Source organism: Nicotiana tabacum, chromosome 1 (genome assembly GCF_000715075.1).
Source record: "Nicotiana tabacum cultivar K326 chromosome 1, ASM71507v2, whole genome shotgun sequence".
NCBI lineage: Eukaryota > Viridiplantae > Streptophyta > Magnoliopsida > Solanales > Solanaceae > Nicotiana > Nicotiana tabacum.
Window position 1 is genome coordinate 94,693,007 of NC_134080.1, and position 26,793 is coordinate 94,719,799.

Sequence of the window (26,793 nt, forward strand, 5' to 3'; positions counted from 1 at the left end):
CGTAGATTATAAAGACTTGAATAAGGCGTGCCCTAAGGATTCCTTCCTATTGCCTAATATTAATCGTCTGATCGATGCTACGACCGGCCACGAGATCCTCACCTTTCTCGATGCCTACTCGGGGTATAATCAAATCCAGATGAACCCCAAGGACAGGGAAAAAACCTCGTTCATCACAAAGTATGGTACCTACTGCTACAACGTAATGCCATTCGGGCTAAAAAATGCAGGGGCAACACACCAGCGCCTAGTTAATAAAATGTTCGAGCATCAAGTAGGAAAATCAATGGAGGTATATATTGATGATATACTAGTTAAGTCCCTGCGCGCAGAGGACCATTTGACTCATTTGCAGGAAACTTTCGACATCCTCAGAAGTTACATCATGAAGCTCAACCCCGAGAAGTGCTCCTTCAGAGTGGGCTCGGGTAAATTCCTAAGCTTCATGGTATCAAACAGGAGGATCGAGATAAATCCCGACAAAATAAGGGCCATTGAAGAAATCACGGTGGTGAACAATGGAAAGGCCATCCAACAGATAAGAGGGCGGATAGAGGACCTAGGCAGATTCATATCAAGGTCATCAGACAAGAGCCATCATTTCTTCTCCTTACTCAAAAGAAGAGCAACTTCAAATGGACTCCAGAATGCCAACATGCCTTAGAGGAACCAAAACGACGCTTGACTAGTCCACCTTTATTGCACACACCAAAGGAGGATGAAACACTATACCTGTACCTGGCCGTGACTGAAATAGCGGTAAGCGGCGTACTGGTTCGAGAGCAGTAAGGTACACAATTTCCTATTTATTATGTAAGCCGAACCCTGGGAGACGCCGAAAACCGATATCCCCATCTAGAAAAATTGGCTCTCGCGCTGATAAGCGCCTCCCGAAAGCTGAAGCGCTATTTTCAATGTCACTATATCTATGTTCTGTCGACGTACCCCCTCCGGAGCATACTACATAAACCCGAGCTATCTGGCTGATTGGCCAAATGGGCCATCGAACTCGGAGGGTATGATATCGAGTATCAACCTCGAACAGCCATCAAGTAACAAATTTTGGCGGACTTCGTGGCCGATTTCTCACGCTCCCTCGTACCCGAGGTAGAGAGGGAACTTTTATTAAAATCAGACATGTCTTCCAGGGTATGGACCCTATTCACAGATGGCGCCACAAACATAAGAGGATCCGGGCTCAGTATAGTCCTAAAGCCGCCCATTGGCAGCGTAATCAGACAATCCATAAAAACAACAAAATTGACTAACAATGAAGCTGAGTACAAGGCTATGATTGCAGGTTTAGAATTGGCCGAAAGCTTGGGAGCCGAGACCGTCGAGGCGAAATGCGATTCGCTCCTCGTAGTAAGCCAGGTGAATAGGAGCTACGAAGCTCAAGAAGACAGGATGCAGAGGTACTTGTACAAAATCCAAATCGCTCTGTATTGCTTCAAAGAATGGACCTTAGTCCACGTACCTCGAGAGCAGAACAGCGAGGCTGATGCCCTCACGAATCTGGGATCTTCTGTTGAAAAGGACCTAATCCCCGGGGTTGTTGTCCAATTGTTTGAAATCTGTGGTCGAAGAAGGTCACGCAGAGATTAATTCTACCAGTTTAACATGAGATTGGAGAAATAAGTATATTGATTATTTAAAAGATGGGAAGCTGCCCGCAGATCCAAAAGAATCGAGGGCCCTGAGAACCAAATCAGCCCGATTCTCGCTCGACAAAAATGAGACTCTATACAGGAGAACTTTCAATCGCCCCCTGGCGGTATGCCTAGGGCCAAGTGACACAGATTACGTACTCCGAGAAATTCACAAGGGTACTTGTGGAAATTATTCCGACGCCAACTCCTTGGTCCGGAAGGTGATCAGAGCAGGCTACTATTGGGACAGCATGGAAAAAGACACCAGAGAATTCTTCCGAAAATGCGATAAATGCAAGGCAAGAAACAAGAGACTTTTTAAGCATTGCTATTCTTCCCGGAAGGTTTATAGCTTGCAATATGTAGCATTGTTAGGAGCAAGGCTAGTACACTTTTTTGTATGTTCTCTCACTATGCTCAGTGAGGTATGCCTCTGCGAATCGTATAAAATTTACTAGTTTAGATCATGCCAATAAGAAAGATGGCGTATCAGATTATACTTGACGCTGAGAAACTGATAAATCCTATGGAAAATAACACCTTTTATGAAATTTAGACAACAAACAGAAGAAGATAAGTGATATTGATTTATATGGTGACTTCAATGCATTGAACCGTTTTCATTCAGTCCATCTGCTCTTCTGTGAAAATGCATAGACATGGAAAGATGGCCAGGTCACTTCGATATGATCAACAAGGTGAATAGCAGTTAATGAATAGCTATTTTACATTTATGTTTAATTTCCAATAAGCATACCTTAAAACAAATGGAAAGCCAAAGAAAATCACATTTCTAGGAGACACCTAACAAGATCCCAGAGAAAAATTAACTACACTTATAGCAACTGTTCATGTCCAAGAAACCCTACTTTAATTTTCTTGTTTTCTTTTTCCTTTTTTCAGATATGCATTTGCTTATTCTCGGTCAATGATTACGTGTTGAGAAGATGGAGAAACATTTTTAGCAGAATGCTCAGAAGCAGCAGCCAGTCCCTGCAACATTCTTAGAATCTCAGTAGTGTCCTCCAAATAGTACTTGGCCTTACTAGGTTTCTGGCCAACCGTGCAAGCAAACACTTCAGCCACTGGTGAAAGTGACGCACTTGCTACAGCACTCATTATCACCTCAAACATATCCTCATCTGATCGATCATCCCCTATGCAGAGCACAAATTCTGAAACCGTTCCTTTCTGCTTCATTGTTTCTAGGAGACGTTCTGCTACAAGACCTTTGTTGACACCCTAGGCGGTCGAAATGTACATTCATGACAAATCATACCATCAATTTAAGTTAAAAAGAAAACATAAGGACAAGATATTCCAGTCAGAAAAGAGTGGAGTGCCTTTTCGTGAAGAAAAGCAAGTGATCCAATTTGACAAAGGATAATATGTAACAGCCATCAACTATCTTTGGGAATTCACCGTGACAGAGGTGAACTCATAATATTCACACTTCAGGAAGCCAAAGTAAGGTGACATGATTTAGATAATGGTATGAAAAGACATGATTTATAGTGTGAAAGCTATTTCAAGAGAAGCATGCTTAGTTCTAAAATAGAGTTGCTACACTTTTGAGCTCTAAACACAACTCTTTTAAGTTTTTTCCAAATGTGATTACTGCCCAAATAAAGCTATAAAGCTATCATATTTATTACTCCCTCTGTGGCACAAATTTTAACAAGGAAATGAAGACTTTTGAAAGTTGTGGCGATAAACAATCCATAACATTTGTGTGGCAATAAAAGCTTCTCATTAAGGACATATAGAAATGTGTCAATCTTTTTGGAATAGAGTAATAAGGAAATAGTTCCAAACAAAGTTGAATAGAGGGAGTATAAGTTTCAATAAAGGCCAAGTTCTTAAGGTTCAGTATTGTTGATTTATTTCTTAATTTTCACATAAGGAAGCAACAACAAATTTCTGTAAGTTATCTGGTGAAAGAACTCAAGTTGCTTATGCGAGAGGCCATAAGCAACTTTGATGGTCAGAAATATGTGGGAATCATGGATGTTGAAGCAATGACTAACAAGGAAGGGCTCGATTTGTAGACCTTTTCACCAGCTATAGATGCATGCAAGTGCTTCAAGTGAGAAATGTGAAAAAGATATCATACTGCTCACCTGAGGCTTAACTTCTACAATGTACTGGCCACTCTTGACAGTAACCGGTTCATTTGCAAGAACGCTTTCCAAGTGATCTAGTAGCTCTTTTGCCTGACATGAGCCAAAATCTGGATCAGCGTATCGGTAATTCCAAACAAGCGTGCTTTCCTTGGAATCTATGAAAGAGCCATCAGTGGTTTCTGTGTAGAGACTCATTACGGGCTCAGCAATCTGCTTCCAATAAAAATCTACCGCTGCAACACAAGTTTCCCATTCGGCATCATGATTTGGCCTGAAAAAAAATTGTTTCAACTTCATAGAGAAACCAAAGCATCAAGCACCAAGAGTAGGTGGAGAAAGGTAAAGTTCAGTAAAAGCATTCCTCTCTACCAATTTCCCCATGAACTGAGCTGTGTGCAGACACAAAACAGACATCTGTGGAAATTGAAGAAGACTGCCACCTTAGGAGGAAAACACATATACACTCAGACAGTTAAGATCTGTTTTCACCATAAGCAAATTATTACATTATAGAAGCAAGACCTAATTCATGAATTGTTTATCAGATTGGCATAGTTGATTTGGTCAATCATGAGTTAAATTTAAAACACCAGGATTCAATAGAGATGATAAAACAGTTCTTTCTTTTATTTTTGTTAAAGCGGTAACAGCTTATAATCACACCTCAACTTGCATGCGAGTTGAGCATCTGGAGCTATGGAAGTTCTAACTTCTAAGGCATTACTGCACACGTTTGTGTCAAGGGTGTTCAACATCAATTATATGTTCATAAATATCAATACAGGGCCTATATACAGTATAATTCTCCGACGAAGGGTGTTTGGGGTGACCATCCTTCCACCACTGAAGCTCCACCACTGGCCCACTAGTTATGGACCTTCACCAGTTTTGCTACATACTAGAACATGAATCAAAAAATGGTTAAACCAAATTGCCACTATCAATGGCTACATGTTTAATATTTCAATAATCTACACAAGCCAGTTTCTCTATTACTAGAAACTCTTTCTTACTCTTTCATTTAGTTCTCTTCCATTTTCAAGAATCTTAAACACCACAGTGCCCCTCCCCTGGTCCTCACAGACCTTAAGCAAGTAAAAACAAGAAAGAAGAACCAAAAGTAATACAGCAGAAGAATGAACAGCAGAAAAACTAACGTCACCTACTTAGTTGACTAGTAGCACAAAGATAGATATAGAAAGTGGAATTTAGCTTCACACATAAACTTGAACGGTAACTCAGCAAGCTTCTGCCTACCTTCTGTTCACTGACTGTATTTAGACTCAGAGTTAGATGTTTCCAAAATATTGCTAGCCATCTTATCAGGTTCTCCTTAAGCCTAGATCAATTCCAGTTCCTTGCATTCTTAATGTCTACTCTTCTGCTTAATCTTTATTTGACAAAGTCAGAAAAACTGTGTACTTCCAGTTAGAACACTTTGCACACACCGCAGCTTAAGATTTCGTTAGTGATTAGCCACAATCTTTTTACACCAGTCGAACGAATCACCTTAATAATGTATCACTTGGGGGATTAACAGTAGAAAACAACACGGTAATTGCAGGACATAAAAGATTTACCTCACAAAATAGCCATGCTCTGCTGCAAGTCCTAGTGTTTCGCACGAAGAAAACCACTGAGTTAAAGTCTTTGTGTCTTTTCCACTAACAATGAAAACGATATTCTTTGGATCCCTGCACAAGTTGTTTAAGATACTAACGACCTCTGCATTTGGGCCCTTGCTAATAGAGTTTCTCACTGTCATTGTACCATCATAATCCAAAAGGATTGCACGGTTCTTTGTCCTTTTGTAAGCAGATACAATATGCTCAACTGACAGTTTCCGGAAGCTAGGATCCAAAGCAATCACACGGAACCCTAAGCCAAATCCAATACCCCAACACCTCCTCCTCACATGATCCCTACATGCTCTTTCTAGATCTTGCAAAAAGCTCTGAGCCCAATATGCCACATCATGAGTGCACACATACCTGTAGTGCTTCTCATGACGCATCTGCATCTCTTCCTCGGAGACAACTAAAGCAGAATCCATAGCCTCAGCAACAGCATCAATATTCCACGGGTTGACCCTTATCGCACCACTAAGAGATGGAGAGCAACCAATAAACTCAGAAACTACCAACATGCTCTTCTTTGGTGCTGTTGGATTCAAGCCCAAGGTAGCATCAAGCTTCCCTGTTCCTTGCCGGCATATAACATATTCATAAGGTATTAGGTTCATTCCATCCCTTACTGCAGTAACGAGACAGCACTCAGCAATAACATAGTAAGCAATGCGTTCATAGAACTGAAGAGGTGTATCAACCACGATAACTGGTTCATAGCCAGTCCTTCCAAAATTCTGATTGATTCTCTTTACAGTTGCATAAGTTTCAGCCCGGACTTCCTGCACATCTTTCCCTCGGCCTCTGGCAGGATTTGCAATTTGAACCAAAACCATTTTACCTCTCTTGTCAGGATGTTGAGAGAGCAGTTGCTCAAACGCCAAAAGCTTCAAGCTTATTCCTTTGAATATATCCATGTCATCAACTCCAAGTAAAACTGTCTGACCCTGGAATTTATCTCGTAGCTCTGCAACCCTGGTCTCTGTCTCATGCAGGTCCAGCACAGATCGAAGTTGACCCATATGTATTCCAACTGGTAAAATCTTAATGCTAACAGTGCGGCCATAGTACTCTAGTCCTATATAACCTCGTTTAGATTGATATGAAATCCCAAGCATTCTACTACAACAAGAAAGGAAATGTCTTGCATAATCAAAGGTATGAAAGCCTATCAAGTCAGAGTTCAAGAGTGCTCGTACAATTTCATCCCTTACGGGCAGAGTTCGGTATATCTCAGAAGATGGAAATGGGCTATGGAGGAAGAATCCGAGCTTCACTCTGTTAAACCTCTTCCTCAAGAATGTTGGTAGCACCATTAAATGGTAATCATGAACCCAAACGAAATCATCATCAGGACTAATCACTTCCATTACTTTGTCCGCAAAGATTTTGTTCACTGAGACATAAGCTTGCCACAGGGAACGATCAAATCGACCACCAAGATCCGGAGACAGAGGAAGCATGTAGTGAAACAAAGGCCACAAGTGCTGTTTGCAGAAACCATGATAGAATTTACTGAACAACTCAGGTGGTATGAAAGCTGGGACACATTTGAAAGTTTCAAGCAAAGTTTGTGCAACATCATCTTGTTCACTTGGGTCAATTTCTTCTTTGAGACAGCCGATGTAAATCACTTCCACATCTTCTCCAAGACCATCTTTGAGCTGTAAAAGAAGGGAATCTTCATCCCAACTGAAGTTCCAGCCTTCCTCACCATCTGTTCTCCTATATGCTCGAAGAGGGAGTTGATTCCCCACGATTATCATCCGCTCTTGAGAAATCGATGAAGGAGCATCGGAGGCATTACTTCTATTTTCATCATCAAGCTCAGATAAAACCCCAGCTACAGTTGCAACCCTGGAAAGCTTCCTACCACTTCTACCAAATGTTGGTGAATCACCAGAAGTAAGATCTAGCAAGTTGGAATATGACCTTGAAACCATTATTTGCTATTTTTTTTTTCTTTTTCTTTTTTTGTTCCTGTAATCAGAAAAGATTTTTCCTCCTTTGCTCAATTGATAAGTTCAAGCTATATAAATGCATGGAAAGAATAGATTGAGAACAGAAAACAAGCAAGAATAAGACTCAGGTCATTGAGAATGTACAAACGGCAAACAAATCATTCTATTATATAGCAAGGGTCCCACTATATGGTCCACGAGAGACTCATAATCATAGCATTAAAGATCAAAGCAGAGGGAAAGCGCCCCCTCCCCCCCCCCCAATCCCCACCTCCCCCAACCCCAAAATAAAGAAAGCAGCTCAGCTAAAGCACAAGAGGACAAAATGAAAATCAACAACTTGAACCAAAGTTTTGAACTTTGATACAGAATGAACCTCAAAAATCTGAAGACAAACAGAGATATTAATAAATAACAGAGGTCTAGCTACCATCCTGAAGGATAAATCTGATGGCATATGCAAAAACCAAGCGGTAAAAACAGAAGGTTTTGAGAAACAACACTACAAAAAGCCAAAGCTCCAACAAGAATTTACCTCAAAAGGGCAACCAAGAAACAGACCAGATACCCCACATGTTAAGCTTAGCAAGAAAAATAGAAATGCAAAAATTACTCCATCTTCAAGCAAAAAAAATTTTGGTTTGCAGAAAGATTATACTTGCCAAGAGAAAAGGAAACATTACACCCCACTCAAAACAAGAAAATGGATGGTGGTGAAGAAAGTGCTATTACAAGTGGTTGCAGATAGTGGCCATGCAACAAAGACCTAAAAAGCAAAAGAACATTATAACACTCAAAAAATATTATAGCAGCCAATTCAGCTGAGGATCAGTGGAATAAAGAAAAAAAAAAGAGCTTACCTTTCAAGAAAACCAAAGAATGGTTTTTAGAAAACCCAAAGATTCCCACTATGAATATCTTAAGATTAGATTCTCTTTCTCAAAGCAAAAACAATGGCATCAAGAATAGGCTTTTTTCTTTCTTTTTTAGCTTGTCTAAATGCACATATGATACATTTTTGCTACAATCATCATCACTACAGTACTAAAAACCCCAGAAAAGGTGGTGTCTTTGTACAAGGAATTTGATTCTCTCTCTTTCTCTCTCACACACTTTACACACATGAAACTGTAAAAAATTGTCTTTGGTGAAAGCAAGAAAGAAGTGAACAGCGAGCTCCACTTTCTGGTATCTCTATATTTGCCTTCTTCTTTTCTTTTTTTTTTTGCATTAAAATATGGCTTGTTGGACTATAGTTTACAGTGTTATTAAAGCAATTATATAGAAACTTAAATTCATATGAGTTCTATATCCACGCGAGTGATTCAGCGCGTATAATCACGCTAAATTATTGGATTTAGGACAGCCACTTGGACTAGTGAAATGAGAACGTTTCCCGGATGTTTGGGTTGTTGGCGTGACTTGTCGGAGAGAGTAAAATTTACGCGCTATTATATCGAATGGGATACGAATTGAACACCATTTCCTCGGCTTGTCCGCTAGGTTTCCTTAATGTGACAGACGAGTCGTTGTAAATTTCAGGAGTTCTCTAATGATGCGGAGAACTCGATACTTTGTTTAAGTAGTGCACTTAAATTCGAAAATTACTTACATGAACTATCAGATTTAATTACGAAAAAAATAAAAGATTTAACTTTAGCATTATAAATTGAATAAGAATATTACTTAAATCACTTTTGGCAATATATTGGGTCCAATCCTCTTAGACCTAGCATGAGAGACCATTAGCATGTTTGGCCAAGCTTCTCCCGAGGCCAAAAGTATTTTTTTTTTCAAAAATACTTTTTTTCCTCAACTTTAAGGTGTTTGACCAAGCTTTTTGAAAAAAAAATATTTTTTGGGAAGAAGCAAAAGCAATTTTAACTTTGCGGCTTACCTAATGTTAATAGGGAGCACTGGTGAGGAAGAGAAGAGAGCGAATAATGAGAGGTATAAGGTAGCTAGGAAGGAGGCGAAGATGGCAGTAACGGAGGCTAAGACGGCAGCTTTTGCTCGTCTGTATGAGGAACTAGGGAACAAAGGCGGGGTGAAGAAGTTATTCCGACTCGCTAAGGTGAGAGAGAGGGCGGCTCAGGATCTGGACCAAGTGAGGTGCATAAACGATGATGACGGCAAAGTTTTGATAGAGGATGACCAGATTAAGAGGAGATGTCAGACCTACTTTCATAAACTTCTAAATGAAAAAGGGGATCATGATATTGTACTAGGTGAATTGAGGAATGCCGACAGTCCCATGAGTTAAGTTATTGTAGGGACGTTGAGGTCGATGAGGTCATGGAGGCAATGCGTAAGATGAGAAGGGGCAGAGCTACCGGGCCAGACGAAATTCTGGTTGAACTTTGGAGGTGTGTGGGTAGAGCAGGCTTGGAATGGCTTACTGGGTTGTTTAATGTTATATTCAAGGCTAATAGGATGCCTCAAGAGTAAAGGTGGAGTACAATGGTTCCGTTATATAAGAACAAAGGCGATATCCAGAGCTGTAACAACTATAGGGGTATCAAATTACTGAGTCATGCCATGAAAGTTTGGGAGAGAGTGGTAGAAATGAGAGTGCAGAGTACAGTGTCTATTTCAGAGAACCAGTTCGGGTTCATGCTGGGGCGTTCTAGCACAGATGCTATCCACCTTATTAGGAGGATGGTGGAACATTACAGGGATAGACTAGAGAAAGCATACGACAGGGTTCCTAGGGAGGTCTTATGGAGCTGCTTAGAGGTTGAAGTGGTCCTGGTTGCCTACATTAGTGTGATTAAAGACATGTATGATGGAGCTTAGAATCGGCTTAGGACAGTAGGAGGTGACTCTAAGCATTTTCCGGTTGTTACGGGATTGCACCAAGGGTCTGCGTTCAGCCCTTTCCTATTTTCCCTGGTGATGGATGCACTAACTCATCATATTCAAGGGGAGGTGCCATGCTGCAAGCTATTTACTGATGACATAGTTCTAATTGACGAGACACGAGGCGGCGTCAATGAGAGGCTAGAGGTTTAGAGACATGCCCTTGAATCTAAAGGTTTCAGGTTTAGCAGGACGAAGACGGAATACCTCGAGTGCAAATTTGGGGCCGAGCCGACAGAAGCGGGAGTCGAAGTGAGGCTTGACTCTCAAGTCATTCCTAAGATGGGTTGTTTCAAGTACCTTGGGCCAGTTATTCAGGGGATCGGGGAGATCGACGAGGATGTCACACACCGTATAGGGGTGGGGTGGATGAAGTCGAGGTTAGCGTGGGGAGTCCTGTGTGACAAGACAGTGCCACCATTACTAAAAGGTAAATTTTATAGAGCAGTGGTTAGGCCGGCCATGTTGTATGAGATCGAGTGTTGGTCGGTTAAGAATTCAGACATCCAGAAGATAAAAGTAGTAGAGATGAGGATGTTGAGGTTGATGTGCGGGCATACAAGGATGGATAAGATTAGGAATGAAGATATTCGAGAGAAGGTGGGCGTGGCACCGATGGAGGACAAGATGCGGGAAGCAAGACTCAGATGGTCCGGGCATATTTAGAGGAGGAGCACTGATGCACCGGTGAGAAGGTGTCAGCGACTGGCTGTGGTGGGCACGAGGAGAGATAGAGTGAGACCTAAGAAGTATTGGGGAGAGGTGATCATGCAGGACATGGCGCGACTTAGGATTACTGAGGACATGGCCCTTGACAGGGAATTGTGGAGGTCGAGCATTAAGGTTGTCGGTTAGGGGGGAAGTTGTGAATATTTCTACAGTGCACTAGAGTGAGACTAGCCAGTTAGGAGTTAGTCTTAGGTTGCTACTGATGCAGGGCTTTATCTGCTGGATATTATTATACCTTCCATCTTTTTCGTATTTCCTATATTTCTTATATATCTATTTTATTGTTATACTGATTTTGGATAATCGTTGGAGGAGAGTTTAATCACCACAAAAGTGTAATAATTCAGGAAGCGTTGCTACTTCTTCAATAAGATACGTAAGGCAGTCTTCTTTCTTGGTCTATTTTTATGTAAGCACTTCTTTTAAATAGTCCACATGTGGTAAGACTAAATTGTTCTAAGCCTCTCTTGACAAAGATATTCATGTCTTTATTCATTCTTAGCGGTGGCATTTTCCTTCATGTTTGAAATATTCCCGGATGGTGTTATGAGGTCGTGAAATGTAATTCACGCCGAGTCTAACCTTGAGATCCCTTGAAATTGATCATGCATTGCACTTATATATATGTATCTATTCTACCTTAACGAGCCGCACTATAGTCGGTCGGGTACGACACCTATTGTACAACCATTGATCATTGTGGTATAATGAAACATGATGTGTGATGTGAGGTTATCGAGTCCTGTGTGATATCAGGTTATTGAGTCCTCTTGAGGCCGACTACACCGAGTCCTCTTGAGGAAAGGTACAATCGAGATATCCTAAGGCCGGGTATGATCGAGTCCTCCATGAGATCGGGTACGACTAAGTCCTCTATAAGGTCGGGTACAGAGTGATGTGATATGGAATATTACCGAGCCCTTGTGTGGCCGGATAGGACAGAGTCCTTTTCAGATAGAGTACACTGAGTTCTATTGAAACCGGGTACAACCGAGAGCTCTTGAGGCTGAGTACGATATATGACATGATATGCCCCAAAGAGCGGCTGAATGATGGCTATATTGTGTGATTAATGCATAGGACCAATGATTGGCCTCACTTTCACAAAACTCACATGCAATTATGATTCATGGTTTCCGTAGTATACACCCCCGGTGGCTTGTCTTCGGTATTCAGGTAGACGTGATGTATTTCGTACCTCTTTTATTTTGTCTTTGGTTTATGTTCCTTATCAATCTTATATACTCAATACATTTTTCGTACTGACGCCCCTTTCTTTTGGTCGCTGCGTTCAAGCCCACAGGTACATATTGATCTAGTGAAGTCCCATCCAAGTAGGATGCTCATTTCTATTGTTGGTTGTTGCACTCCACTTTCCGGAGTAGCTGTTCAGAAGTCAATAGGTACTGAGGTATATATTCCAGTCATTTTGGGTACGATTGGGCCCTATCCTGACAAAGATATGTACTTTAGTTTGGTACTCTTAGAAGCTTGCAGACTAGTGTTTGGGTCTATATAAAGTTTAGTTATGACCTTGTTGGTAACAATTGTGTGTGTGTGTGTGTGTATATATATATATATATATGTTGAGACTTCTTCCTCAATTAGTGGTGATCACTTAAAATTTGGTACTGTACTTGGAGACCTTATCGGCCCATATTTCATGTTATTGGGGTCTAAGCCTAGATATGGTTCACACGTGACTTCGGGTTTCGTGTGCCGGTCGCACTTCCCGAGGTTGGGGTTTGACAAACTTGGTATCATAGTTGGTTTGTCGTAGGGAGTCTGCAAGCCATATTTAGTAGAGTCTTGTTTATGAGTACGTCGTGCACCATACTTATAAACAGAAGGCTACGGGATATCTAGGGTGAATACCTTTCTTTATGCTTATAGCGATGCCTACCACGAGATGTTAGGCAATTGTTCAGGGATTGAATAAAGAAGTAGGAGAAAGTACCAGCTTGGTGCCACCTGCCCCTATGGGTCAACATGGACGTCACGATAAGGGTGATACTCAAGTTTTGAGAGCAACACTATTGCCTCTGGAATAGTATAGAGAAACTAACATACCCCCGATTTTCTCCCCCAATTGTTCCTAAACAGGACTTAGATATGAGAAGTGTTGTGCAACTGTTAACTCAACTAGTAACCTCACAGGCCCAGCCTCCGGCCCCTGGTACTCCGGATAGGGCAGTTAGCGCGAGAGTTCGAGATTTTATTAATCTAGATCCCCCAATATTCACCGGAACAGATCCAAACGAAGATCCTTAGAACTTTTTAGATCAGATGCAGCGGACTTTACGAGTTATGCATGCCACTAATACCGAGTCCATAGAACATGCCTCTTATAGATTGGGGGATATTGTTGTGACTTGGTATGAAACATAGGAACAGTCTAGGGGACCTCTTGCACCACCAGTAGGATAGAGGGAGTTTTCTGAAGCATTTGTGCAGCAATATTTGCATATTGAGCTTCACCGAGCCAGGCAAGATAAATTTTTACTTTTGGAGCAAGGTAACATGAGTGTTCGAGAGTACAACATGCAATTTAACTCCTTGGCCAAGTATGTCCCTTAGGTTGTGGCAGAGATGAGTGATAAAGTACATCGATTTATAGGTTGTTTGGGACCATATTTGATTTATGAACGTACCACTACTTCTCTGAGTCTGAATATGGATATTACTCTTACTCAAGCCTATGCGCAGAACTTGGAGGATCATAAAAGGCAATAACGAGCCGCTCAAGAGCATGATTGGGGCCAATATAAGAGAGCCTGGTCTACATGTGATATAGGTGAGTCTCGCGGTAAGTTTAGACCTCCTTTTCCTCGTCATCTATCTTATCTGATGGCTAATGCAACGTCACAGTCCTAGGGTCAGCGTCATGATCGAGTCACTTATTCTGGTCAGAATCCTAGAGGACAGAGTTCACAATATAATGGATACCCTAGTAAGATGAGGCTCACGGTGTTGCATTGTAGACGATGTGGTAGAAATCATTTTGGGCATTGCCGCCAGGGTTCAAACCTATGCTATTCTTGTGGGAAGCTCGATCACATTATACATTTTTGCCCAGTGAGAAATATGGGTAATATGGTGCCGCTAACAGGATCTGTAGCAGCTTCTTCATCATCAACACGCCCACATGAGCAAGGCATGCGACCATTAGGAGGTAAAGGTAGAGGCAGAGCATCTAGTTTGGGTGGACCACAGAATTGCATCTACTCATTGTCAGGACGATAGAATCCAGAGTCATCACCAGATGTGGTCACATGTATACTACTTATATTCTCCAGTAATATGTATGCATTGATAGATCTAGGTTCCACTTTGTCGTACATTTCTCCATTTGTTGCTGGTAAATGTCGTAAGGAGCCTGAATTATTACATCAGCCATTCAAGGGCTGAAGAATTCATATCTGAGGTGTGGAGGCAACAACTTCAACTCCAATACAGGAGGTTCCTCGATTAAGGGCTTTGTTGGTGAAGTCTTTCTGTTATCAAGATCCAAGGAAAGTTTACAGGGCTCATAGGAGTAAGAACGCATTCCTTGTAAGGCATTGACATACTCTACCAAGCCTTCATCCTCAGTCACATCATGGTTCAGCAATACAACTTCCAAAGGATCCTCCACATTGATCATGGCATTCGTGTCATCAACTATCACCTCCGTCACCAGGTCCACAAAATAACAAACCTTAGTACTATTCGACTGCCTCATTGATTTGCACACGTGGAAGACAACTTTTTCGTCACCTACCCGGAAGGTGAATTCCCCTGCTTCCACATCAACCAATGCCTTCCCTGTTGCGAGGAAAGGCCTTCCCAATATTATCGGCACCTACTTCGTAGTGAAAATCAAAAAATCCGTTGGTAAAATAAACTTGTCAATTCGGATAAGAACATCATCAATAATACCAAGCGGCCTCTTCATTGCTCTATCGGCCATTTGCAATCTCATTGAAGTAGCTCTCGGTTGACCAATACCCAAATTTTTGAATATGGAGTAAGGCATCAAATTTATACTTGCTCCCAAATCACCCGAGAAGCTACTCACAGAGGAGCTGGGAGAGGGTCTGGAATATTTTCATTGGTCTGGCGGCCTCTTCTTTGGGATTGAGATACTAGAGGCACCTTATCTTCACCATTATCATCTACATCCTCCCCCGGGATAACATATCCGATAGGATCATTGTTTGCCATTTTGTACCTGAATCGATTAACTCACACAAGTTAGTAAAACAGAAGGAAAGAAAAATAAAACACATAACTAGTAGATAGATAGCCAAACCCATTTAACTCCCCGACAACAGCACCAAAAAAGTGATCGGCTACAACCTACACCACTATAAAATGGCAAGGATTAGTCGATGCAGCTTTTACCCGAGAGGTCGGGATCGATTTACACAGGGAGTTAATGTTAGTTGGGAATTGGATTTCTATCTAACCTAGCTGCAAGTGTTGCTTTTAATTTCACTTCTAAACATGTTTGGATTTGTTTCTATACTACTTTTAATGCTATTGATTGCTGAAAATAAACTAAGTACAATATTTTTGTAAGGTTTTCTCAAGTGATGAAAAGCACTAGGAAAGTGACTTACACCTAGGCGAGTATCTAATGGGATCTAAAATTTAGGACAAGCTTGTTATATTTGGGGTCGTGATATAACCTTTACATAAAATTACTCACATAGACCTCTCGGTAGTTTGAGTGACTTTACCCTAATTAGCTTTCTCAAGCCCAATTGGGTGTTAAAACAATGCAAGTAAAATTAGCTCAAGTCAGGTATTACTATCTCTAGGTTTAACCCTTTAATTGAGGCTATCAATCTCTTGAGTGCACCCCAATTCCTCATTAGCCTAATTTTCCTAGACTTAGTCCTTCTTTCTCAAGAAGAGTCTAAGTCATAAAGTCATGAATTAGTGTTTGCAACCACTAATTTACAATTAAAGCATGAATCAAGCTAAATATCACTAACCCATAAATAATTAAGCCCTAAAATAGAAGATCTATTAAATATCCACACTAGGGTTGGGTCACAACCCTAGCTAATGGGTTTAGCTACTCATAATAAAGGTAGAAATCAAAGATGAAGATGAAATATAAGCCATAAAAGTTGATTACAAGATTAAAATCTAAGAATATAAGCTAAAGCTACTCTAAAATTACTCAAAGTAGTAAAATACGGCTGTTCACGAGCTCTTCAGTACAACAAATGACATAAAAATCTGAAAAAGATCTATTTATACACAACTGAAATTACTGGACAAAAATACCCCTACGGAGGTTCTGCTGTCAGCGTAATACTAAGTGCTTCAGCACTTGAACTTTCGCGGCCGCGCGAAAGCAAGCGCGGACCGCGTTTCTTCCATTTTGGACGGGGACTGGGCTTGATTTTGCTGAGCGCGTAAAAGAGACCGCCTTAGTGTTGTCTTCAACTGTGACCACGTAAAATATTCACGGACCGTGCTTTTCATTTGAGCTCAAATTTCCAGGCCTCTGAATCTCGATTTCGCCCTCAACGGAATTTGTATCGCGGCCGCGTCAAGTATTCCGTTGCCGTGCTATTTTACCACGATCAGCGGTATCTGTTGTATCTAAAATTGCCTTCTCTGAATCTCAATTCCGCTGGCAGTGTAATTGTGGCTACCTCAGTGGTGGACCATCCGCGACCGCTCTTTTTCTTCGTTGTCAGTGCTTTTGTTTCAGCTTTGAACTTGTGCAGATTTAACTCCTTCATGAGCTGGTTATGGCTTTCTTGCTTTATTTTGACCAAACCCTGCAAATAAGCACAATAGTTAGTTTTCGCGAATACTTTTACACATTTTTTATCCAAAACCTAAGCAAAAGAGAGCATAAGATAGGCTAGAATCCGTAGTTATCAGACTCTAAGGGCAGATCGTGATGGAAATGCACCAATCCCATTATTCGATTCATTCGGGATCTACCAAAATGTATCATGGTTTTCGACATCTATACTGGTGGAATGACATGAAGAGGAGTGTTGCTGAATATGTTGCTCGGTGTCCAAATTGCCAATAGGTTAAGGTTGAACACCGGAAACTAGGAGGACTGTTTTAGGATATGGAAATTCCAACCTAGAGATAGGAGATGATCAACATGGATTTCTTTATTGGGTTACCACGATCACGCCAAAGGTTTGATTCCATATGGGTTGTCGTAGATCGACTGACCAAGTCAGCTCATTTTCTACCTGTTAAGACTACCTTCTTGGTTGGAGATTTATGCTAAGTTATATATCAAGGAAATAGTTCGACTTCATATGGTTCCAATTTCCATAATATCGGAAGGAGGTGCCCGATTTACGGCTATCTTATAGATATCTTTCCAAAAAGGATTGGGTACGAGGATCAACCTTAGCACAACTTTTCATCCCTAAATAGATAGTCAAGCCGAACGCACTATTCAGATGCTCGGGGAAGTTACAAGCTTGTATTTTGGACTTCAAGGGAAACTAGGAGGATCATCTACCACGCATTGAATTTGCTTACAACAACAGCTATCATGCTAGCATTCAAATGACACCATATGAGGCCCTATATGAATGAAGTGCAGATATCCTATCGGCTAGTTCGAAGTTGGTAAAACAAAGTTATTGGGTCCAGAGTTGGTGCATCAGGCTGTAGAAATGGTGAAAATGATTCGAGGTTGATTATTGACCGCTAAAAGCAGGCGCAAAAATCCTACTCGAATAACCGATGACAAAATTTGAAGTTCGTTGTGGGAGACTGGGTATTCTTGAGGGGTGTCGCCTATGAAAGAAGTGATGAGGTTTTCGGTAAAAAAGGCAAACTCAACCCTTGATACATCGGACCATATCGAATTATTCAAAAAGTCGATCAAGTTGCTTATAAGCTTGTGTCTCCCCTAGAATTGGAAGTAGTGCATCCGATATTCTATGTGTCTATACTTTAAAAGTTCTTGGGTGATCCATCTCATATTACCCCTATTGAAGATATTCAAATCACAGAGAACCTATCTTACAAAAGAAATTCCAGTGGCTATCCTAGACCGTCAAGTTCGTAAGTTGAGACCAAAAAGGTAGCTACAGTTAAAGTACTTTGGACGAACAATAACATAGAAGAAATGACCTGGAATGCTGAAGAAGATATGAAATTCAGGCACCCCCATTTGTTCTATACTACGGGAGGCAACAATAAAACTACTATAGCTGGCACAGACCATAACAACAAAGAATGTTGCAAGGAGTGAAAATGATTCAACATTCGAGGACGAATGTTATGAAAGGAGGGATGATGTTACACCACACATTATACCCCCACATGTGAAGTTGAAGATTTATAAGGTTTTGACACAACCAATCAGACAACACCATGTTATAAAGACAAAGAAGTAGTTAAATTTTACCATATTGCGCCAGTTGTCCCTCCGTGCACAGTGGCCGGTGCAGGGCAACCAATTTGGTATCCGAGGCGACAAAATTTTATAGACATGGTATAAAAAGGTAGTCCAACTCTCTTCTCTTTCATTCTAGGAAATATTACCCACTTTAGTCCACCCCAAAATTCTCTCAAACCCCTTTAAGAATTCCGAAACAATCCAAGGATGAATCAAGGTGAACCTAGTAGGATCTAGCGTGAAGAAACTTGAGGTCATCACTATAATATCTATTTTCTTGTTATAATGATGTTGGAGAATCATTAGAGGCGGAGTTAATCACCACAAAAGTGTAAGAATTCAGGAAGCGTAGCTAGTTCTTCAATAAGGTATGTAAGGCAGTCTTCTTTCTTGGCATGTTTTTATGTAAGTGCTTCTTTTAAATAATTCATCTTTAGTAAGACTGAATTGTTCTAAGACTCTCTTAACAAAGATATTCGTGACTTTATTCATTCTTACTGGTGGCATTTTCCTTCAAGTTTGAAATATTCTCGGATGGTGTTATGAGGTCGTGAAATGTAATTCACGCCGAGTCTAACCTTGAGATCCCTTGAAATTGATCATGCATTGCACTTATATATATGTATCTATTCTACCTTAACGAGCCGCACTATAGTCGGTCGGGTACGACACCTATTGTACAACCATTGATCATTGTGGTATAATGAAACATGATGTGTGATGTGAGGTTATCGAGTCCTCTTGAGGCCGACTATGCCGAGTCCTATTAAGGAAAGGTACAATCGAGCTCAACTGAGGCCGGTACCACTGAATCTTCTACGAGGCCGGGTACAAAGTGATGTGATATGAGATACTACCAAGCCCTTGTGTGGCCCAGTACGACCGAATCCTTTTGAGATTGGGTACGCCGTTGAGACTGGATACAACTGAGAGCTCCTGAGGCCGGGTACAATATATGACATGATATGCCCCAAAGAGCGGTTGAATGATGCTATATTGTATATTTAATGAATAGCCCCAATGAGAGGCCTTAATTTTACAAAGCTCACATGCAATTATGATTCATGGTTTCTGTAGTATATGCCCCCGGTGGCTTGTCTTTGGTATTCAAGTTGACGTGATGTATTTCATACCTCTTATGTTATGTCTTTGATTTATATACCTTATAAGTCTTACATACTCAGTATATTTTTTGTATTGACGCCCCTTTCTTTTGGGCGCTGTGTTCATGCCCACAGGTACAGATAGATCCGTTGACGTCCCTCCTAGTAGGTTGCTCATTTCTACTGTTGGTTGTCGCACTCCACTTCTCTGGAGCAGCTATTCAGAAGTCAATAGATACTGAGGTATACTTTCCATTCATTTTGGGTATGGTAGGGCCCTGTCCCGACTAGGATATATACTTTATTTTTGTACTCTTACAACAACAACGACCCAGTGTAATCCCACAAGTGGGGTCTGGGGAGGGTAATATGTACGCAAATCTTACCCCTACTCCAAGGGGTAGAGAGGCTATTTCCAGGAGACCCTCGGCTCAAGAAGGCGACAAAGAGACGATATATTAGTACCATCAATAGAATCTTAATAAAATAACATCAATATAAGAAATACGAAATAGATGGAAAGTACCACAATAACCAGCAGATAAAGCCCTGCATCCGTAGATAACCACTAACATCCTAAAACTAAATCCTAAATGGCTAGTCTCACTCTGGTGCACCGTAGAAATATTCACAACTTCCTCCTAACCTACAACCTTAATGTTCGACCTCCACAATTCCCTGTCAAGGGCCATGTCCTCAGTAATCCAAATTTGTGTCATGTCCTGCCTGATCACCTCTCCCCAATACTTCTTGGGCTGCTCTCTACCTCTCCTTGTGCCCACCACAGCCAGTCGCTCATACCTCCTCACTGGTGCATTAGTGCTCCTCCTCTGAATGTGCCCGAACCATCTGAGTCTTGCTTCCTGCATCTTGTCCTCCATGGGGGCCACACTCACCTTCTCCCGAATATCTTCATTCTCAATCCTATCCATCTTAATATGCCCGCACATCCACCTCAACATCCTCATCTCTGCTACTTTCATCTTCTAGATGTGTGAGTTCTTAATCGGCCAACACCTAGTCATGTACAACATGGAATGCCTAACCACTGCTCTATAAAACATAACTTTTAGTAATAGTGGAATTTTCTTGTCACACAGGGCTCCTGACGCTAACCTCCACTTCATCCACCCCACCCCTATACGGTGTGTGACATCCTCCTTGATCCCCTGAATAACCGACCCAAGGTACTTGAAACTACACCTCTTGGGAATGACTTCAGAGTCAAGCCTCACGTCCACCCCCGCTTCCGTTAGCTCGATGCTAAATTTGCACTCGAGGTACTCCGTCTTAGTCCTGCTCAACTTGAAACCTTTAGACTCAAGGTCATGTCTCCAAACCTCCAGCCTCTCATTGACGCTGCCTCGTGTCTTATCAATCAGAACTATGTCCTCAGCAAATAGCATATACCATGGAACCTCCTCTTGAATATGATGAGTCAGTGCATCCATCACCAGGGCAAATAGGAATGGGCTAAGCACAAACCCTTGGCGCAACCCCATAACAACTGAAAAATACTCTAAGTGTCTCCTATTGTCCTAAACTGAGTCTTAGATCCATCATACATGTCTTTAATCACCCTAATGTAGGCAACCGGAACCCCTTTAGCCTCCAAGAAACTCCATAAGACCTCCCTAGGAACCTTATCGTACGTTTTCTCTAGATCAATAAACACCATGTGGAGATCCTTCTTCCTATCCCTGTACTGTTCCACCATCCTCCTAATAAGGTGGATAGTTTTTGTGGTAGAACGCCCCGTCATGAATCCAAACTGGTTGTCAGAAATAGACACCATCCTCCGCACTCTGATTTCTACCACTATATCCCAAACTTTCATGGCATGACTCAGTAATTTGATACCCCTATAATTGTTACAACTCTGGATATCGCCTTTGTTCTTATGCAACGGAACCATTGTACTCCACCTCCACTCTTCAGGCATCCTATTCATCTTGAATATAACATTAAATAACCTAGTCAGCCATTCCAAGCCTGCTCTACCCACACACCTCCAAAGTTCAACCGGAATTTCATCTGGCCGGGTAGCTCTACCACTACTCATCTTACGTATTGCCTTCATGACCTCCTCGACCTCAATTTGCCTACAATAACTAAAGTCATGGGGACTGTCTACATTCCTCCATTCATCTAGTACAATATCTCGATCCCCTTCTTAATTTAGAAGTTTATGAAGTAGGTCTACCACTTCCTCTTAATCTGGTCACCCCCATCAAAACTTTGTCGTCCTCATCTTTTATGAACCTCACTTGGTCCAGATCTCGAGCCCTCCTCTCTCTCTCCTTAGCTAGCCGGAATAACTTCTTCTCCCCGCCTTTGTTCCCCGATTCCTCATACAGACGTGCAAAAACCACAGTCTTAGCCTGCGTGACTGCCATCTTCGCCTCCTTCCTAGCTACCTTATACCTCTAATTATTTGCTCTCCTTTCCTCCTTGCCAGTGCTCCCTACTAATCACAGGTAATCCGCCTTCTTCGCTTCCACTTTAACTTGGACAACTGCATTCTACTACCAGTCTCCTTTATGGTCACGGCACGGCCCGAAAATATCCCTAACACCTCTCTCGCCGCCTTCCTTATATAGTCCATCGTCGTCGACCACATAGTGTTTGCGTCCCCACTACTGCTCCAAGATACCCTAGTTGATAATCTTCCTTCCAACTCCTGAGCTTTATCCTTAGTCAAGGCGCCCCACCTGATCCTCGGACGACCTCAAACTGACTTCTTCTTCCTCCTAATCATAATACCAATGTCCATCACTAAAAGTCTATGTTGTGTTGCGAGGGTCTCACTTGGTGTGATGACCCAAAAAGTCATCACTTGTTTTAATAATTAATTCTGTATTCCGAGGCCTTAAAAACCTCTTTTGGAATCACCTCGATTTGCGTGCGTGGTCCGAGCGCGTATCCAAAAAGCCATTATGTGAAAATTATTGAAAAATGATAAATTTTGACTATAAAATAGATTTAAGTTGACTTCGGTCAACATTTCAGGTAAACGGACCCAGACCCATGATTTGATAGTCTCCCAGGGTTCGTAGGAAAATATGGAACTTGGGCGTATGCCCGGAATCGAATTCCTAGGTCCCAAGCCCGAGAAATGAATTTTAAAAAAAATTATTTTCTGAAATTATTTCTGAGTTTTGGAAATGAAATGTGTTTAAAACTCGATGGTATCGGGCCCATATTTTGGTTCTAGAGCCCGGTGCAGGTCTTATATGTGATTTAAGATGAGACTGTGAAATTTGGTAAGAAACGGAAGTCGTTTGAGGTGATTCGGACCGGTAGTTGTGAAAATTGATACTTTGAAAGTTTTGAGATTTTTCTTAGATTTCTATGCTAAATTCGTTGTTTAAGAGGTTATTTTGGCGATTTGATCGTACGGATAAGTTCATATGATGTTTTTGAGTTAGTATGCATGTTTGGTTTGGAGCCCCGAGGGCTCGAGTGAGTTTCGGATAGGTCTCGAAAGGTTTTTGAACTCATAAAAGTTGCAGGTTTTTCAGTTTCTAGTGTTCTGGTATATTCTTCTTCGCATTCGCGGAAGGACTCTCGCGAACACGAAGGGTTAGTCAAGCTGAAGGAAATCTCCTTCTATGCGAACGTGAGACACAGGACGCGAATGCGAAGCTTTGGGGGTGTTTCCCTTCGCAAACGCGAACCTGCTATCGCGAACGCGAAGGCCTTTGGGCCTGGGCAGGGGGAAGGGAATTTTGTGCTACGCGAATGCGGCCACTGGCTCGTGAACATGAAGGCTCGAGGAGTCAAAGCTTCACGAATACGAGCCTAAGATCGCGAACACGATGGTTAATTAGCCTGACCCATCGCGAACGCGACAGTCCCATCGCGAACGCGATGAAGGTCTCTCCAGTGATTTTAAAACAGAAGCAAAAACGGGACTTAACCAAAATTTTATAACTTCTTCTTCCAAACTCCAAATTGGTCGATTTTTGAAAGAGAACTTCACCACAAATTCATAGGTATGTAATCTTAGACTCATTTTCTTCAATTTCTATTAACACCCATTAGATTTCTAGGCCTAAATTATGTTCTTAAGGGTAGAAAATTAGGGATTTGGATAGAGTTAGGGCTTTTTGCATAATTGGGATTTAGACCTCGTTTTGGGGTCGGATTTTGGAACTAATTACATATTCAAGCTCGTTGGTAAATGAGTGATCGGTTTTTGGTCCGAACCTCGTATTTTGACCAAGCGAGCCTAGGGTCGATTTTTGACTTTTTGGGGAAAATGATAGAATACCTATAATTGAGAATTGGGTATGAATTCTTCAGCATTTATTGATGTTGTTAAATCAATGTGGACTAGATACGAGTTGTTTGGAGGCGAATTCTAAAGGAAAAGCGGTGTTTGAGGCTTGAGTTGGCCGTGGAAGTTCGAGGTAAGTGTTTGGTATAACCTTAGCTTGAGGGATTAGGAGTTGAGTACTATTTGCTACATGTTACTTGTTGAGTACGACGTATAGGCATGTTCACGAGTATCTATACATTGGCGTCAAACATGACTGTGAGTCTTATATTGAAACTGTTGTGTTCTGAATAAATACTACGAATGCCTAAGTTGTTGATTCTATGTGTTGAGGAAAGATTATGATTATTCTCGTGTGAATTACTTATGATTGGGTATTGGTGCTAATTGAGGTAGTTAGATGTTGGAACAAGTTTGGTTATAGCTGATTTTCCCTTGTCGGGACGTAATTACTTATATTGTCGATTCCCTTACCAGGATAGTGTTGTTTCTTTATTTATCCCTTGTCGGGACTTTCGTTGTGATTGGTGTTGAACTGTATATTTGGATCGGGTTGCGCGCCGCAATAATATTATATTTGGATCGGGTTGCACACCGCAACAATATTATATTTGGATCGGGTTGCACGCTGCGACAATATTATATATGGATCGGGTTGCATGCTGCAACAATATTATATTTGGATCGGGTTGCATGCCGCAACAATGATATAAATGGATTGGATTGCACGCCGCAACAGATTTATTATGTTTTGGGATCGGGTTGCGCACCGCAACAATTGATAATACAAAGTGTTCATGGATTGGTTACGAGTTCCTTAATGTTTTGCCGTAAATTCTAAATTGTTCTTATGCCTTTCTCTTAATTTACTATTGGTACTGATATTCCCCCGCAGCATGTACCCCCCATCTTTACTTGTCTATTCATGTTTTATTTTCTGTTGCATATTATATAACTGCACATGTTTATTTGGTAGTTTGGTCGTAGTCTCGTCACTACTTTGCCGGGGTTAGTCCAGACACTTACCGACACATGGGGTCGGTTGTGCTGATACTACACTCTGCATTATGTGCAGATCCCGGAGCGGCAGCTTTTGGACCGTAGCATTGGGTGGCTGCCTTCAGTCCAGTTAGAGATCCCGAGGTAGTCCTGCAGGCGTCCGCAGGCCCGGCGTTCTCTTCTATCTCTATATGTATTTTGTTTTCATTACTTCCGAGACAAATTGTACTTTTCTTTTCAGACATTTGTATGTAGTATTTGTAGACAGTCTGTGATATTGTGACACCGGATTTTGGGTAGAGATGTATGTTGGCATTGTCGTACTGGTTTTGGTTAAGTTATCAGATTAAACCTTCTACATGTATTTACTTATCATTAATATTTCACTGTTGATCGCATGTTAATTTTTAATTGTTAAAAAGGAGTAAATAAAAGAGTTAGTGATTCTACAATACGCGGCTTGCCTAGCTTTCACGAGTAGGCGCCATCACGACTCCCGAGGGTGGGAAATCCAGGTCGTGACAAGTTGGTATCAGAGCGCTAGGTTACATAGGTCTCATAATTCACGGACAAGCTTAGTAGAGTCTGAGGGATCGGTACGGAGACTTCTGTATTTATCCCCTAGAGGCTATAGAGTTAGGAAAAACTTCACATTTATTCTTTCCTATCGTGCGGGTTGGTTTCTCAATGTTAATTGAATTTCTACTATGTTCTTTCGCAGATGGCGAGAACACGCGCTTCCTCATCCACTGATCAGTTGCTCGATCCCCTAGTAGCAACTCCCACGAGGGGCAGAGGGTGAGGCCGAGGCCATGCTAAAGGCCGAGGTAGGGGCAAAGCTCAGCCCAGAGTAGCAGCACTAGCGGCGGAGCCTCAGGTTGACTTTGATGTTGAGGTTCCGACCCAGAGAGTTCCGGTGGGCCCAGCTCATGTCCCAAAGGGGTTTATTGCTACCCCAGTACTCCAGGATGCTCTAGTCCATCTAGTGGGCCTTATGGAGAGTGTCACTCGGACAGGCTTGCTTCCTGTAGAACCAGCCATCTCTCAGGCTGGAGGAGGATCCCAGACTCCTGCTACTCGCAATCCAGAGCAGGTAGCTCCCTAGTTTCAGACTCTAGCAGTTCAGCCAGTTGGAGCAATTCTGCCAGGAGTGGTAGCTCAGACCAGTGATGGAGCAGCTATGTCTGCCTATGCTTTGTGAAGGTTGGACAGGTTCACCAAGCTCTTCACTACTACTTTCAACGGTGCATCTTCTGAGGATCCCTAGGATTTTCTAGACAGTTGTCATAAGGTTCTCAGGAACATGGGGATAGTGGAGACCAATGGGGTCGATTTTGCTACTTTTCGCTTGTCTAGATCCGCCAAGACTTGGTGGAGAGATTATTGTTTGGCTAGACCAGCCGGATCGCCAGCTTTGACTTAGAAGCAAGTTTACTCAGCTATTTCTGGAGAAGAGGCAGATTAAGCGTCTCCTACAGGGTTCTATGACTTTTACTCAGTATGAGACCAGATTCATAGACTTGGCCCGTCATGCTCTTATCATACTTCCCACTGGGAGAGAGAGAGAGAGGGTGAGGAGGTTCATTAAGGTATTTATCCAGCCTATTCGACTTCAGATGGCCAAGGAGACTGGGAGTGAGATTTCTTTCCAAGAGGCGGCCAATGTGGCCAGGAGAGTTGAGATGGTTCTATCGTAGGGAGGTGGTCAGGGGCCTTGACAAGAGGCCTTGTCTGGAGGTAGAGATTCATATGGTAAAGGCCATCCTTGTAGGCCTTTTCAATCAGCCCTTCAGGTTTCTCACGGTGCATCAGGTGGTCGTGGTTCTCATATGCAGTATTCTGATCAGCAGCCCTACAGTGCACCACTAGCTTCTATCAGTGCACCGCCGCTCCAAAGTTTTTGGGGTGGTCATTTAGGTCGCCAGGGTCAGTCTCAGTTTCCTCAACTGCAGCATTCAGGTGGATGCTATGAGTGCGGTGAGTATGGTCATATCTAGAGGGCTTGTCCGAGATTGGTGGGTACTCAGTCGCAGCAGCAGGGTTCCCGTGCTATGGTTCAGGCGCCAGGTATTTCATAGCCTGCTC

The 26,793-nt window shown here is 41.9% G+C and overlaps 1 protein-coding gene across 2 annotated transcripts; it reads right to left on the bottom strand.

The window, feature by feature from the left end:
- Nucleotides 1-2,329: 2,329 nt before the first annotated feature.
- On the bottom strand, nucleotides 2,330-8,612 carry LOC107766640 (alpha,alpha-trehalose-phosphate synthase [UDP-forming] 5). 2 transcript variants are annotated; one of them, XM_016585448.2, is made up of 4 exons: nucleotides 8,219-8,612; nucleotides 5,353-7,377; nucleotides 3,770-4,043; nucleotides 2,330-2,891 (listed from the first exon to the last, which is right to left on the bottom strand). In XM_016585448.2, the coding sequence occupies exons 2-4, from the start codon at nucleotides 7,338-7,340 to the stop codon at nucleotides 2,565-2,567; spliced, it is 2,589 nt and encodes an 862-aa protein (XP_016440934.2). In that variant the 5' UTR covers nucleotides 7,341-7,377; nucleotides 8,219-8,612; the 3' UTR covers nucleotides 2,330-2,564. The 2 variants fall into 2 exon arrangements, with proteins under 2 accessions (XP_016440934.2, XP_016440935.2); XM_016585449.2 differs by lacking the exon at nucleotides 8,219-8,612 and adding an exon at nucleotides 7,894-8,030.
- Between the last annotated feature and the right edge of the window lie 18,181 nt (nucleotides 8,613-26,793).